This window comes from Erythranthe guttata, chromosome 7 (assembly GCF_056151865.1).
Source record: "Erythranthe guttata isolate IM_541 chromosome 7, IM_541, whole genome shotgun sequence".
Lineage (NCBI taxonomy): Eukaryota > Viridiplantae > Streptophyta > Magnoliopsida > Lamiales > Phrymaceae > Erythranthe > Erythranthe guttata.
Window position 1 is genome coordinate 14546899 of NC_142539.1, and position 17383 is coordinate 14564281.

A 17383-nucleotide genomic window follows, 5' to 3' on the forward strand; every position below is an offset into this window, starting at 1 on the left:
GGTGTGTTGGTTTGACGGGGAAGATGAAGCAAATGCATCGTCTCTTTTTTCTTTTCCTTTTTTTTTTCTTTTGGGATTTTGTTTTCAAATTTTTTTTGAGGGATTCAATATTTTATTTTTTGGGTTGAATATTTTTATTTTGTTTTATTTTGAATTCAAAGTAATTTTGTCATTTCATCTAAGTGAATGGGAAAAAACGAAAAAAGAGGCAGTGTGCTTCGTAAAATATAACATAGGGGGATTATTGCTAATTTTTTTGAACACAATGGGTTTTTTAGCAATTCGAGATTACACAGGAGTTATGTGCATAACTCCAATTTTTATTAATAATTCCATGTTATGGATTATTCTACAAACTCCATATTTCGCTGTTTGTTATCCTGTAAGCGTTTTCACTTTGGGATCGAATCTTTCCCGTATTATGGATGTAACAAGCTATTTTCTCGATCGCTTTTCAAATTGAGCTGATCGAAAGAGAAAGTGGATAGGTTCCTTTATCAAATTCAAACTTATTATGATAGATATTGAGTTGAATTAGACTTACGTCGTGTTAGATAGGATTCTTTGCTTAATGCGGAAAGCTAAATCAATATTAAAATGGCTACGAGTTTCGGTTTCGGCAACGTGCAACAAAAATAATATTTGAAAGGGCAATATGCAACAAAAATGCTCAATTTTGGTTTAATAACTCATCAAAAAAAATGAGAAATTACAAAATGACCACATCTATAAAGAAAATAGTAAAAAAGAGAATCAATGAATATGTAAACCAAATAAAATGTGGTAAATCCAAGAAAGAAGAAGAAGAAATAAGTATACTCACATTTTAATCTGGTCTCTTTCTTTTTTTTTTTTTTTTTTTTTTTTTTTTTTGATAATGCAGGAACCCGCAGCCAACCATATAGGTGCACTGGGTAAACCTACACTCTCGTATAATAGCTTGCAAACCATACGAGAGATGTAAACCACACTAGGCTAACCATGTGTGACAAGCTCGACCTAGCGACCGTTGGCAAGGGGATTCGAACTTGGGTCAATTGACCCAAGCTCTCTTGCTCCAACCGCTAGGCCACCCTTGCGGGTTATCTGGTCTCTTTCTCCTTTACAAAAAAATGCGCTCTCTTCCTCCTTATGTTTGTTTGGCACCGAATCCTAAATTAAAACTTTGCTGGAGGGGTGTTGAATTAAATCTATGAAATAAAAAGAAAATCAATATATACCGAAATAAATTTGAAATAGATTTATATATCTGTGTGCCTTGAGCATCCTATTCTATTTAAGCAACAAATTTAATTTGGAGGCTGTAGGAACCAAAAAAAAAATACAATAGAAACAGAAAAGGAAAAAAAAAAAAAAAAAAAAAAAAAAAAAGAAAATATAATCTGGTAAATCAAATAAACCAGTAATAAGTATACTTACATTTATTGAGCATGAGTTTGAATTCGAACCCAATCATCCACTATGACCACAGGGATATGGGATATCTGGGGCCACTCAGAACCATAATCGCTATCTCCACCTTTTATATCTAACTGTTAGGATTTAAATAACCAGATTAAAATAAAACGATAGAAGAACACGAGATTTATGTGGTTCACCCAAGTTGGGCTACGTCCACGGGCTGCTGCAGATTTTATTATAGGGAGAACAAGAACAGTGTTTACAAACACTCACACTCTCTCTTACAACTCACAACTCACAATACCTCTCAATTCACTTAGGAACTCTGAAAATTGCACTCTCAATTTTCTGCCTAACACTAGAATAGATTATTGCTCTTGTTGTAGCTAGTTGTTCTTGTGTGTTCTTGTTTTCTTGATGATTTCTGGATGAATCCCGAATGGAGAGGGTGTCCCCATTTATAGGACTCCACAAAGCTACTTGAAGGGTCATTCAAAGCTTGGAACTTGCCCTTGGAAACTTGACCATCAAATGGTGTTTCATCTTCACAGTAATTCTTCTCCACAGGTTCAATGCATCTAACAATCTCCCACTTGAAGACATATTTCAATTTGTCTTCACAATTTTGCAGCAGCCAATCCCGATCATGCTATCCTCGAAGGCCTACAGAAGTTAAGCATAACTTCAATTTATCAATGGTAACTGCCTTTGTTAGCATATCCGCTGGATTCCGACTTCCTTGAATTTTCTCGAGTTTTAGCACTTCATCTTCGAGCAAGGACCTGATGAAGTGATAACGAAGTCCAATATGCTTCGTTCGGGAATGAAAAGCTGAGTTCTTGGCTAAATGTATCGCACTTTGGCTATCGCTATGCAAGACACTCCTTTTGCATTCAAAACCCAATTCTGACAATAAACCTTGAAGCCATATCAACTCTTTACTGGCTTCTGTTACGGCAACATACTCCGCCTCCGTAGTTGATAAGGCGACAATCTTTTGCAGCTGCGACATCCAACTAACAGCAGTTGACCCCACCGTGAACACATAACCGGTTGTGCTCCTTCGATGATCGACTTCGCCTGCAAAATCAGCATCTACGTACCCATGTAATTTAAGATCTCCTTTTCCAAAGTATAAGCACTTATTCGTAGTGCCACGAAGGTACCTCAAGATCCACTTCACAGCTTCCCAATGGTCTTTACCCGGGTTTGACATAAACCGGCTAACAGCTCCCACTGCATGGCCAATGTCGGGTCTCGTACAAACCATCGCGTACATTAAACTTCCAATAGCCGAAGCATATGGAACTTTAGACATAAAGTCTCTCTCTTCATCCGTTTGAGGTGATTGATCCTTAGATAAACGAAAGTGGCCGGCCAAAGGTGTGCTTACCGGCTTGGTGCTGCTCATGTTGAACCTTTCCAAAACCCGTTTGATATACTCTTCTTGAGATAATTGCAAAACCCCAGTTTGTTTATCTCGATTTATTTGCATCCCAAGAATCTTCTTTGCTGGGCCCAAATCTTTCATGTCAAATTCTTTTGACAAGTTCAACTTCAACCGTTTGATCTCGTTCATGTCGGAGCCAGCTACTAACATGTCGTCGACATAGAGTAGCAAAATAATATAACTTGAGTTATATTTCTTGAAATAGCAGCAATGATCAGCATTGCACTTTTGGAAATTCTCCTTGTGCATGAAACTATCAAACTTCCGGTACCACTGACGCGGAGCTTGTTTCAAGCCGTACAAGCTTTTTTTTAATCTGCACACTAGATTACTTTTATTTTTCTCCGAGAAACCCTCTGGCTGGTGCATGTAAATCTCTTCATCTAATTCTCCGTGAAGAAAAGCAGTCTTCACGTCTAATTGTTCGAGATAGAGATTTTCAATAGCAACAATGCTTAATATTGTTCTGATAGTATTAAGCTTCACAACTGGAGAAAAAATTTCGAAGTAATCGATACCTTCCTTCTGCTGAAATCCTTTGACGACTAATCGAGCTTTGTACCTCTTCGAGCCATTTTGCTCTTCTTTCACTCGATAGACCCATTTGTTGTGAAGAGCCCTCTTTCCAATCGGTAGCTCGACGAGTTCCCATGTCTGATTTGAAATTAAAGATTTCATTTCGTCTTCCATGGCTAGCTCCCACTTAACGGCATCTTCGGTTTGACATGCTTCCTCGTAGCACTCTGGCTCTCCTCCATCGGTCAATAAAAGATAGTCCAAATACCTCCGATTAGGGACACGAGGTCGAGAAGACCTCCGTAATGCCGGAGCTGGAGAGTAAGCCTCTTGGTTAGAGTGGTCCATCGGCTCGGGATTCGCAACAATCTGATTCGTCACTTGGGTGTCGTCGATTTCTACAAACACTGGCTCGGACTCGTTAGTATTTGTTAAGTGTCGATCTTTGTACATAATAGCTTCGTTGAAGATAACATCCCTACTCCGGATAATCTTCTTGCTTTCGTCGTCCCAAATGCGATATCCAAACTGATCCTCGCCATAGCCCACAAAGGTACATTTCTTGGATTTGGGATCAAGCTTATTCCTGCCTTGATCACTAATATGTACATATGCTGTGCAACCAAAAACTTTAAGATGTGATAATTTAACATCTTTGCCGCTCCATACTTCTTCTGGAATTTGATACTCCAAAGGAACCGAGGGACCCCGGTTGATCAAGTAAGCTGCCGTATTCACCGCTTCAGCCTAAAAACTCTTCGGTAGGCCTGACTGCATTCTCATACTTCTGGCCCTTTCCGTCAACGTCCGGTTCATACGTTCAGCCACGCCGTTTTGTTGAGGTGTGCCTGGAACAGTTCTCTCCATTCGAATCCCATGCTCATGACAAAATCTCTTGAATGAGCTGTCTTCGTATTCACCACCATTATCGGTTCTTAGCCTTTTGATCTTAAGGCCGGTCTCGTTTTCAACCAATGCTTTCCACTTCTTGAAAGCACTAAACACCTCAGATTTGTGTTTCATAAAATAAACCCATACCTTTCGAGAATGGTCATCAATGAACGTCACGAAATAGTGTTTTCCACCGTTGGATGAAATAGTGGTTGGTCCCCAAACATCGGAATGGACGAGCTGTAGCTTCTCCTTCTTCGGGATTCTGCCACCTTTCTCGAAACTAACTCTCTTCTGTTTTCCGAGAATACAATCCTCACACATATCGATGGTTATGGAATGTAAATCTGGTAGCTTTCCCTTTGAGTGAATGATCTTCATTCCCTTTTCACTCATATGGCCAAGTCTCTGGTGCCATAAATTTGCTTTCGAGTTGCTATCGGCAACGGCAATTGAGCAACGACTTGTTGCGGTTAAGTAAAGAGTACCACTCTTCTTTCCTCGTGCAATTGTCATGGCGCCTTTGGAAATCTTCCAATCGTTACCATGAAAAATTATGGTATATCCTTCACTTGCTAATTGTCCCACCGAGATTAAGTTTCTTCTTAGATCGGGGATGTGCCTTACATTGTTCAGCTCCAAAATAAGCCCATTTAAATTAATCTTCCCCGTGCCTTTTCCGATAATGTCGCAAGGTTGGTCATCGCCGAGATATACCTTTCCGAGATTTTCAGATTTGTATCTTTCAAAGAACTCCTTCTGAGAAGTCGCATGAAAAGATGCTCCAGAGTCTAAAACCCAAGACTCTTCCTTTTTCTCCAAAGTGCAAATTAAAGCATCATCAGGTACTGATGTTGATGCAACATTAGCTTCAGTCTTCGTTTCATGATTCTTTGAAGCGTTTTTGCACTGATTCTTGAAGTGGCCCGTCTTGCCACAATTCCAACACTCAATAGTTTTAGTGTTTCTGGAATTTCTTGATTTTGATCTCCCATTCCTCGATTTTCCTCGTTGAATAGATCTTCCGCGATCGTTCTTCATCGAACGGCCTCTTGACTCGGTTGATAAGGCTGAAGGATTCGAAACATCACCCAATTCTTTACGTCGAATTTCTTCACTCAGAACGAGGTCACGAACATCGTTGAAATTCAACTTATTATTTCCCGATGAACTACTCACAGCAGTGACCGTAGCGTTCCAACTATCTGGTAGGGAAGATAAAAGTAACAACGCCTGTATCTCGTCATCAAACTCTATTTCAACAGAGCTTAATTGTGATGTGATTGTGCTGAGCTCGTTGAGGTGCTGGGCCACCGACGATCCTTCAGTCATTCTTAAATTGAACAATCGTCGCATTAAATGTACTTTATTTGCTGCCGACGGCTTCTCGTACATATTTGAAAGAGCCTTCATAAGACCGGCTGTGGTCTTCTCTTTCGCTATATTGAAAGCAACATTACGAGATAATGACAATCTAATAACTCCAAGAGCTTGTCGGTCGAGAAGTTGCCATTCGGAATCTTTCATGGCTTCAGGCTTCTCTTCTTCAAGAGGCAGATACAAATTCTTTTGATACAAATAATCCTCGATTTGCATCTTCCAGAAACCAAAGTCTGCACCATCGAACTTCTCAAGTTTGAATTTTCCTTCTTCTGTCGTCATTACTTCTACGAATCTGGTTGCCCCAGGAATATATAATCCCTGAGGCTCTGATACCAGTTGTTAGGATTTAAATAACCAGATTAAAATAAAACGATAGAAGAACACGAGATTTATGTGGTTCACCCAAGTTGGGCTACGTCCACGGGCTGCTGCAGATTTTATTATAGGGAGAACAAGAACAGTGTTTACAAACACTCACACTCTCTCTTACAACTCACAACTCACAATACCTCTCAATTCACTTAGGAACTCTGAAAATTGCACTCTCAATTTTCTGCCTAACACTAGAATAGATTATTGCTCTTGTTGTAGCTAGTTGTTCTTGTGTGTTCTTGTTTTCTTGATGATTTCTGGATGAATCCCGAATGGAGAGGGTGTCCCCATTTATAGGACTCCACAAAGCTACTTGAAGGGTCATTCAAAGCTTGGAACTTGCCCTTGGAAACTTGACCATCAAATGGTGTTTCATCTTCACAGTAATTCTTCTCCACAGGTTCAATGCATCTAACACTAACATCGGACAACCCAAGATGTTTAAGGTGATGAGACGTAGCATGGCTTCCTTAGACGAGCAAATCCTCTCCCAATTCCACGACGAGCAACAGCAGAAGCAGCGGCGGCAGAACAACCGCGCCGGCGAGGCGGATTTGGTTTGCGACACCGCGGAGTCGTGCTGCGGCAGCAACTTCGACGAAATCGACCGGCGCGGGCTAGCATTGGCGGAGAGCGCTGCATCGGACGGCACAAACATCGCCGGAGACGGATGCATTGCGGCGGCGGCGAGCAGCAGGATGTGCCGGAGCTGCGGGAAAGAGGAATCATGCATGTTGCTTTTGGGATTAAATTAAATTAGGATTGGGATTAAATTATATTAAATTAAATTAGTTTTCTTAATTGGAGCTGAACATGCTCAAAATCTGACGGGTTCGGCCATGGCAGGACCTCTGGGTGGTGTGGGGACGATGGGGAGGCTGATTTTGGATTTTTTTTTGATCGGACGGAGAACGGTGCGTGTAGAGAATTCCGCGCAGACTGAAACTATGTGCATGTTCATAGTCGATTAAGCTAATCGACTATGTTCTGGTAGTCGATTAAGGTTGATCGACTCCAGTTTTTTTTTTATTTTTTTTTGGATTTCTTGTTTATTGATTTCAATTGTATAAATCATTTATAATGTTTGAATATTTTTTATTTTTTGTAAAATATAGTTGTTTTTGCATTTTTTCGCAGTTGTAATTTGTTATGTTTAGTAGCAGATTCTTAATCGACTATGCTTCATCATAGGCGATTGATATACCTCATATAGAAAAAAAAAAATTAAAAAACAATTTTTTTTTTAAATTAAAGAATTTCCTTAATCGACTATGAAGCATAGTCGATTAAGGCTAATCGACTATGCTTCATAGTCGATTAAGGAAACTGGTACAGAAAAGAAGGGGAAAAAACAGAAAAAAAGAAAATCGCTGAGCGCGTGACCCAGTGATGATGTGGCGGGCGGGGGCAAAGCTGTAAAACATGATGGCTTAAAATGGGTGTGGACTTTTCTTAAATGGACTGAAATATTTTGGACCTCTCTCAATTAAAAAAAGTAATGAGGGGTTTCTCAAATAGCCCCTATATACATTTCATTTTAAGATTAAGTTTTGTAACAGCTACTTTTTAATAATTAAAAAAAGGGTAAATTACAAAAACCCCCTGAGGTATGGTCAAATTACAAAAACACCCCTCTTGTTTGGATAATTACAGTTAGTCCGTTAGTTTTAACAGGAGATTGACGGAAATGACCAAAAGTGTTAAATTATTGTAACATAAACGACCAAATGTGGTTTTTTACAAACATGGATGACCAAATGTGAAATCGGTGCAAACTTGAGGGATGAAAAATGTAATTTCACGAATCGAGAAAATAGGAAACCTACCTTGAACGAAATGGTTCCAGCCAAAGCATCAAGATCTTCAAGCAATTTACCTAGCCTAATCTCACTCCACGGATTCCGATACTGCTCCCTCAGTATATAATCACTCGAGAATTTGTACAGAATACTCGTCCGACTCTTCGCCGGAGTTTTCGCCACCAATTCACTCGCCGGAGAATCACTGCCGGTGGGACCCTCATACATTTTCGATCTAGCTTCCCACAGCGCGTTTGTGACAGGGGAATGGTACATTCCCGGCCATAAACTGCTGGGCTTTCTTATCGAAGATCCCGCACCGATGGGGGCAGTGGCGGATCCAGGATTTTTGCCAAGGGGGTTCGAAATTGTAGAGTAAAAAATTTAAATATCACTTTATAAAAATAGTGGACCAAAAATTTACAATTTAAAAATTTTAGGTGAATTGTGGAAATATTTAATGATAAAAAAGGTGAAAAATGTTAAGATTTGGAAAAAAAAATCAAATATTGAAAAAAAAATCAAAATAGTGGAACAAAAACGTGAAAAATGTTTAAGATTTGGAAAAGAAATCAAATATTGAAAAGGGGTGGAGTTCGAACCCGGGACCTGTTAGTCAAAGGAGGCATACCTTTACCACCTCACCAACCTACTTTTTCTGTCAGTATATGTATAATAGTACTATTTCTTTCAAATCAAGGGTGTGCAACTGCACACCCTAGACCATAGCTAGATCCGCCACTGGATGGGGGCCTCCGCCCCCAACGGCGGATTCGCGGCGGATGATGAAAATGAAATTGTTTGGGTGAATTTGTGCGCCGATTTGTCGAATTGGGAAATGGGTTTCGGGTTTCGAAATGGGTCGAGGAATTTGGCGAGAGGGGATCCGTTTCTTGGTGGGTTGGGCGATTCTTGATTCGTGGATGAAGAGTGGGGAATTCTGCCATGAATTCTTGAATGAGGTGTTTGTTTGTTGTGTAGGAATTGAGGACCTGGTTTTCTGATTGGAGGTTTCATGAATTTGTTTTGAATTCTGCAGATGAAAACAAAAGTGTTGTGGAATTTTTTATGATTTTTCATTCATTTGGTAGCTTCTTGATTCAAGGCGCCATTTTGGGGGACCACTAGGCCACTTATTTTCCGACAAAAATTATAAAACACTATTCTTGTATAATAGCTACCTAAATTGCACGGGAAAATTACATTTTTTGTCCTTATACTTAATCCACTTTTTTAAAACTGTCCCTAAACATTTTGGAGTTACAATAGTAGTCCTTAACCATTCCATTTTTTAACAGAAATGGTCCACCGTTAATTTTTGCAGTTAAGTTGGATGGAAAATTGCATGTGCCTCTCACATGCCTTCAATTTACAACACTACATGAAAATGAACTTTCAACAACACACATTGCGTCTTGTTAAAACATATTTTTTATAATTAGTATTTTTAAATTAAAATTTAATACAAAATCGAAATCACGTAAATTCCAAAAAAATCAACTCGTTTCGGAAATATTGTTTAAAAAATCAAAATATAGTTTAAAATATTGTTCCGAAATCGGCATTTTTGGAATTCAATTAAAATATATCGTTTCAAACCAAAATAAAAAACCCGATAGGAATTGGGGAATTAGAAATCTCCATTCCAATTTCCACCTCTAGTCAATTCCAAAAATCCCAATTGTGAGACAATATGTCGAGTTTTAATCATTCAATATGGTGAAAATTGGAAAGGAGTTTTCTTATGCCGCCTAGTTTGATCGAATTTTTATTTTATTTTTAAATAAAATTTTCATTCAATTTCCAAAAATTCCGATTTTAAAACACAAAATTATTTTTTTAGACAATATTATGATTTTTTAAACAATATTTCTGAATTTATTTTGAAAAAAAAAATCGAGTTTTAGACTATTAAATAAGGGTGAAAATTGGACCGGAGTTTTCTTACTCCGCCTATTACGATCAGATTTTTATTTTATTTAAAACAATAATTTTCATTTGGATTCAAGAAAGCCCAGTTTTAAAACATTATATTATTATTTTAGACAATACTTCTAAAAATATTTTGAAACAATTTATCGAGTTTTAAATTATTAAATTAGGGTGAAGATTGAAATGGAGGTTTCTTATCCCACCTATTCGGATCGAATTTTTATTTTATTTTGAAACAATGTTTTCATTTGAATTCCGAAAATCTTGATTTTCAAAGCAATATTTCATTTTTTTTTAAAACAATGTTTCATTTCTTTAAAGAATATTTCTCAAAATATTTTAATACAATATATATTGATTTTGTTTTTTTGGAATTTATATAATTTCGAATTTCAATCAAGTTTTAATTATGAAAAATGAAGACGCAATGCGTGTTGTTAAAAGTCCGTTTTCATGTAGTGTTGTAAATTGAAGGCATATAAGAGGCACATGCCATTTTCCATCCAACTTAACTGCAAAAATTAACGGCGGACCAATTCTGTTAAAGCATGATTAAGGACTACTATTGTAACTCCAAAATGTTTAGGGACAGTTTTGAAAAAGTGGGTAAAGTATGAGGACGAAAAATGTAATTTTCCCTAAATTGCACTGAATAAGTCTGTGCGGTGCACGGGGGTCAAATCTAAGAATTAAGATCAAAATACCGGTTAAATTAGAGTTTTTGCCCCTATATTTGTCGCCTAAAATGAATTTAGTCCTTCAAAATTTTCACCGCCGTGATTTTACTTATCAAACTTACCATTTTTTTGACACTTTTGGTTCGACTGTCAAGTTTTTCAGTTAACTTGGACGGAATTGCACACATGGTAGTAAAAATCAAGCTTGAATAGACCCCTAGTCCATTTGGCAGTCTAATTATGAGGTGGAGTGACACCCTTACTCTCTCCTCTTATTTCTATCTTCAACTCCCCAATTCCATGTAATTCTTTACGAACGTAAACCCTACCTCTAAATTTTCATTTTCGTATCTTCCAATTGAGGTGAAATAAGGCAACACCAGAATCACCCAATCATAATTTCACCATTTGAGCCTTTGCTGATTTGGAACATCACAATCGCATAATAAAACTTGTGGAGTTGGAACGTTCATAAAGAATCATTGGGGATATGGTTTACGTTCATAACTTACACGAGCTCTTGCATCCGACGACAACTATTCGAGGACTCTGGGAATTCAAACAGTACTCTTTTCAATGTGGTGGGCAGCCGAAGAAGTTTTGCAGGGAATGATCTAATAAAGGGGTATGAACGAGCCACACAAGAGGATCATGTATAAGTGGAGGACGACATAAATAAATCAACATTTATTCTTCGGGTGTCAATTGGGATTCAGTAATAAGTGTTAGCTGCTCCTTAGATACCTGAGCTTGGTAAGTTTGAGCACTAAATTCGTGGCGACAAAAGCTTGATAACTAAAGTCATTTTAGATGACAAGTATAGAGACGAAACTTGTAATTATCTTATCAAAATGCATTAATGTGAAAAATCAACGAACCAAAAAATGTTGAGTATGTAAATCGGGTAAACAACATAAAACCCCCTGTCTTAAGGAAAACCTGTGCCAAATCCCTATGTGTTTTTTACTTACGTAAAACCCCCTTGTGTTTTATTTTACTTTGCACGAAATCCCCTTTTCCGTTAAAAGTTAACGCCTTTAACTATAGAGGGGTTTTATGCAATTTTTTTTTTATTTTTTTTTTATAAAAAGGGGGATTGAGTGCATGGTTTCAACAATACAAGGGGGATTTTATCCAAAAAATAATTTATTTGTTTAAATTTCATATTATTTTCTGAAATTAAGTTGAACACATTTATTAGTTACAATATGAAAAATAAAAATTTAATAGGTGTGGTGAATGTTTTTTTAAATCTATTTTTATATGATATAATTTATTAATGTTTGAATTTTGATTTTTTAAATTATATAATTATTTTATTAGAATTATTATATATTTTTATAATTTATTCTTGATTAATTATATGTTAAAAGAATGTAAATAATTTGAGAGTTTGTTCCAACTTCCATTTCATCGAGTATTATTTTCTTAGTTTTCATATTTTTAATTAGGGATAATTAGCAATACCCCCCTCATCTAGGTAAATGAGTTAAGAAAAACCCCCCTTCCAAAAATAATTAGAGAAAACCCCCTTACCTAATATCCCACCCTTATTATTATTTAATAATTCCCAAACCACCCTTATTTCTTAACCTTTCTTCTTCTCCACCCCACTTCGCCCTTTCACCTCTTCTCTGCAACCTTGTTCTTTCTCTCTCTCTCTTCTCTCTCTCTCATCGAAAGACCCTTTCTTCTGAAAGTTCAATCCATTTAACCCATCAACTACTGCATCCACCCACTCAAAACACCCACATTTACATGCACTTTTTTTTATTCGGATTTCGATTTGTGTGTGTGTGTGTGAAATTCATTATTCCGATGCAACTTCTACGGCGATCACGCATCGTTTAGGTTTTCTACTCTCCGTTTTGGATTTGTGAATCCGGTGGAATCAACCGGCGGCAGTTTTCGCTGAAATCGATCGGTACCGTTTTGAAGAGTCGTTTGGTTGGCGGAAGACGGCGCTGAAATCGAAGATTTGACCGTTAATCGAAAGCTGATTGTGTGTGTGTGTGTTTTTTTTTACTGTGTATGTAATCGTCCCAGGTGGGGAGTGTGTACTCGGTGACCGGTGGTAGTGACGGACGATTATAGGGATTGTGTACTCTGTTCATGAGTGATGGTAATAATGGTTGTGGCGGCGGTTTTGAGTGGAGGATTGCGATGGATCTGTTGGTGGCGTTGTTTTTTAGTGGAGGATTGCGATGGGTCTGCTAGCGGCGGCGGTTTTGGGTGGAAGATTGCGATGGGTTCGTTGAATTCGCGCAGAAAAATAAATTCGCGCAGGCAGGGCCTTAATCGACTACGTGTGTTTAATCGACTATGTCAATAGTCGATTAAGGCTTAATCGACTATGTTCGGTAGTCGATTAAGGTTTAACCGACTCCAGTTGTTAATTTTTTTTGATTTTTTTTTTTGATTTTTTGTTTATTGATTTCAATGTATAAATCAATTATAATGTTTGTATATTTTTTTTGTTTATTGATTTCAATGATTTTTTGAAAAAACCAAAAAAAATTAAAAAAAAAATTAAAAAATTAAAGATTTTCCTTAATCGACTATGAAGCATAGTCGATTTAAGACTAATCGACTATGCTTCATAGTCGATTAAAAAAACGGAAAAAAAAAAAAAAATCGCTGGAGCGCGTGCCCAGCTGTGATGAGGTGGCGGGCGGGGGTAAAGCTGGGAAACACAATGGCTGAATTGGATCATGGGCTTTTCTCAAATGGTCTAAAATATTTTGGGCCTCCCTCAATTAAAAAAAGTAGTGAGGGGGTTTTCTCAAAGAGCCCCTTTTAATTAATAGATATATTCGACTTAATTTATGAAAAATAAAACACAAGGGGGTTTTACGCAAGAAAAAAAACACAGATGAGTTTGGCTCAGGTTTTCCTTAATACAGGAAGGTTTTATGCTGTTTACCCTATGTAAATCGAATACAATCGAACAAAAAATAACAAATTCATCTTGTCACATATAATGCATGTTAAATTTGGATACCCATATTTGCGTTCGACTAATTGTTCAAATGGATGGACTAAACTTTCTAATTTAATAGTTCACAAACAACATGGCAAGAAAGTAATGTATGATGAACACGATCTAAAAGATATTGAAAGGAGAATTCAAAATCGTTTAAATTTTCTGAATTTATATAAAATATAAAATATTCATTTCATTTTAAGATTAAGTTTTGTAACAGCTACTTTTCAATAATTAAAAAAAAAATTATTTGCAAAACAATTAAATAAAACAACAAAAAATAAAAGAAGTAAAATAAAATAAAATGAAATCATCAGGGACCAAATGTATTTTTTGTGAACATCAAGGATCAAATGTACTTTAGCGACGAAAACTGTAATTTTTCTGATCCACATATATATCATCTATATTATCTATATAGAAAGAAACAAAAATGGTGGGTACATATGTATATGTATATATGTGTGTGTGAATTTATTCAAAAGTAGCATATTTAAAGGAAAAATGATGAAAATTGACAGAAATGACTAAAATTGTTAAATTTTTAAAACATCAGGAACCAAATGTATTTTTTGCAAACATGATGGATCAAATGTACTTTAGCGACGAAAACTGTATTTTTTCTGATCTACATATATCTATCTATATACAGAAAGAAACAAAAACCCACCTCTCTCTCTCTCTCTCTCTCTCTCTCTCTCTCTCTCTATATATATATATATATATATATATATATATATATATATATATATATATATATATATATATATATATATATATATATATATATATATATATATATATATATATTTATATATATATATATATATATATATATATATATATATATATATATGTGTGTGTGAATTTATTCAAAAATAGCATATTCAAAGGAAAAATGATGAAAATGGATAAGGAGAAAAAAGAACATAGAGTACATATCTTGTGTGTACCTTATCCAAGCCAAGGCCATGTAAACCCAATGCTCCAATTCTGCAAACGCTTAGTCTCCAAAGGAGCCAAAGCCACCTTCACCATCACCAACTTCATCTCCAAATCCATCAACCCTAAATCCCACTCCGTCGATATCGCCTCCATCTCCGACGGCTTCGACACCGGCGGTTTCCGGCAAGCCGAGAGCGTCTCCGATTACCTTAACCGGATGGAAGTCGAGGGCTCGAGAACCCTAGAAAATCTCATCAAATCTTACCGAGACCGAAATTTGGCCGTAGATTGCATAGTTTACGACGCGTTTTTGCCTTGGGTTTTGGATGTGGCGAGGAGATTCGGTATCGCGGGGGCGTGCTTTTTCACGCAGGCGTGCGCGGTGAACTATGTGTACTATTATGTGCACCACGGGTTGTTGGATATACCGGTGGTGGCGCAGCCGGTGGAGATTCCGGGGCTGCCGCCGCTAGAGTTGCCGGACTTGCCGTCGTTCATGCACGTGAGTGGTTCGTACCCGGCTTACTTCGAGATGGTGCTGAATCAGTTCTCGAATGTGGACAAGGCTGATTTTGTGCTTGTCAACACGTTTTACAAGTTGGAGGAGAAGGTAAAATTATGCTTTTATAACTTTAATTCATTATTAAAAAAAAAAAAAGGATGAATGGTTTCATAAAGAAAAACTTAATTCATAAAGAGAGAGAAAAAAAGGAATTATATTGAATTAATGATGAATGGTTTGATCATTGTTAACTGAATTAAGAATTATTACGAGGAAAAAAATACAGTTTTCGTCCTTTAAGGTTGCACTGATTTCACATTTGGTCCCCATGTTCAGAAAAAAACACATTTGGTTCCTTATGTTTAAAAAATTTAACACTTTTATTCCTTTCGGTCAATTTTTCGGTTAAACTAACGGAATCAAGTGTGTTACATGACTGTCTTAACTAACAGTCTAACGGTCAATTGACAAAAATGACCAAAAGTATTAAATTATTGGAATATGAGGGACCAAATGCGTTTTTAGTGAACATGGGGACCAAATGTGAAATCGAGGCAAACTTGAGGGACGAAAACTGTAATTTCCCGTTATTCTGATATATAAAATAGTCTCATTTTGAAAAGCAAATATAATATGTAACGATTACATTATCTAATTAAACATCAAAAAAAAAAATACTAGAGTTGTGTTTTTAATTAGGTCAAATTGGTATAAAAAAGTGGGTTGGATTTACAAGTTTGGATTAATGATAAAAATAACACCACATTAGTTTATGTTAATTTTATAGTTTTGGATATTTAACAATGAACTACTAATACTATTGGACATTTTAGAAGACTCTTTTATCCAATTTTTTTTTTTAATGAAGGAACCGACAGCTAATTATATAGGTGCATTGGGCAAACTTTACACCCTCGTATAAGAACTTGCAATACGAGAGACGTAAAAAATACTAGGCTAACCATGTGTGACAAGCTCCACCCAGCAATAATAATAATAATATTATTATTATTATATATAGTGAAAGACGTAGACGACTCTTCTTATCATTATCGATGTAAAAATTTGAATATCTCAATCAACTTTGTCTTTTTTGAAATATTTGTGCCTGCATCACTATCAACGTATGGAAAGTGGGGCAACCAAGAAAAATAGAAAATAGAAAATAGAAAATTAAATCAATCTATTTTTTTATTACATATTTTTTATGTACGTAAATGTTTGCCAATTCTTTTTCCAACGACAGGTTGTGGATTCAATGACAAAAGTGTGTCCAATGCTAACAATTGGACCAACACTCCCATCTTTCTATTTGGACAACCGTATCGAAAACGACGACAAATACGACGTAAACCTCTTCCAATCGGACCCCTCGCAAACAATCCTCGATTGGCTAAACACAAAGCCACCAAAATCGGTCGTCTACATAGCATTCGGCAGCATGGACAATCTCCCCAAAGCACAAATGGAAGAGATTGCATGGGGCTTGAACAACACCAATTTCGACTTCCTTTGGGTCATTAGGGTTTTCGACAAGGAAGAGAAGCTTCCGGAAAGTTTCGTCCGAGCCTCGTCCGAAAGGGCACTGTTCGCGCACTGGAGCCCGCAGCTGGAAGTTCTGTCGAACGAAGCCATAGGTTGCTTCTTCTCGCACGGCGGTTGGAATTCGACGACCGAGGCGTTGAGCTTGGGTGTGCCGATGGTTGTGATGCCGCAGTGGACGGATCAAACGACGGATGCTAAGCTCGTGCAAGATGTTTGGGGAGTGGGGATTAGGGTTAGGGTTTCCGAAGAAAATGGTATTGTGAGGAGAGAGGAGATTGAGAGTTGTGTAAGGGAAGTGATGGAAGGGGAGAAGGGGAAAGAGATGAAGAGGAATTGTGTTAAGTGGAGGGATTTGGCTAAGGAGGCAGTTAGTGAGGGTGGTACTTCTGACCTAAATATTGATGCTTTTATTTCTAAGTTGGAATGTTCTTGATTTAGTTATCTTATCTTTGAATTGAGATGTGATTCAAGAAAATGGTGTGATTATTAAACCAAGGCCTAGGTTCTTAATAAAGTATGATTGGTTTGTAGGATGGGATTATGTATGTGAATTAATGTGTTATAACAATGTCATCTAAAAATGTTGGATTGTATTTCTCTAAAAAAAAAGTGTTGGATTGTACAATCTCACCCCATATATAGAGGGAGGGGCAAATTACAGCCACTGTCTACGAAATCATGGTTTCGTCACTGCCTACGAAATAAAAATGGGAAAAATACTTTTTTCGTTTCTCAAGTTTGCACCGATTTCACATCTGATCCCCCATATTTACAAAAAATACATTTGGTCTCTTATGTTTTAAAAATTCAACACTTTTAGTCATTTCAGTCAATTTTCCGTGAAAACTAACCGAATCAAGCATGTTCCATGATTTTCTTAACTAACTGATTAACGGTAAATTGACGAAAGGACCAAAACTGTTAAATTATTGAAACATGAAGGACCAAATATGTTTTTTTGTGAACATGAGGGACCAAATGTAAAAT

At 36.9% G+C, this 17383-nt stretch overlaps 2 protein-coding genes across 2 annotated transcripts; one reads left to right on the forward strand and one right to left on the reverse strand.

Annotated features, from left to right (window-relative positions):
• Positions 1 to 1584: 1584 nt before the first annotated feature.
• Positions 1585 to 8137, reverse strand: LOC105956969 (retrovirus-related Pol polyprotein from transposon TNT 1-94). The gene is made up of 2 exons (XM_088821030.1): positions 7840 to 8137; positions 1585 to 6722 (listed from the first exon to the last, which is right to left on the reverse strand). Exon 2 carries the CDS (start codon positions 5918 to 5920, stop codon positions 4115 to 4117), a length of 1806 nt encoding a protein of 601 aa, XP_088677156.1. The 5' UTR covers positions 5921 to 6722; positions 7840 to 8137; the 3' UTR covers positions 1585 to 4114.
• A 6108-nt stretch (positions 8138 to 14245) lies between these two features.
• Positions 14246 to 16929, forward strand: LOC105950595 (UDP-glycosyltransferase 74F2). Its single transcript, XM_012973964.2, has 2 exons — positions 14246 to 14959; positions 16098 to 16929. The coding sequence occupies exons 1-2, from the start codon at positions 14303 to 14305 to the stop codon at positions 16827 to 16829; spliced, it is 1389 nt and encodes a 462-aa protein (XP_012829418.1). The 5' UTR covers positions 14246 to 14302; the 3' UTR covers positions 16830 to 16929.
• Positions 16930 to 17383: the final 454 nt, after the last annotated feature.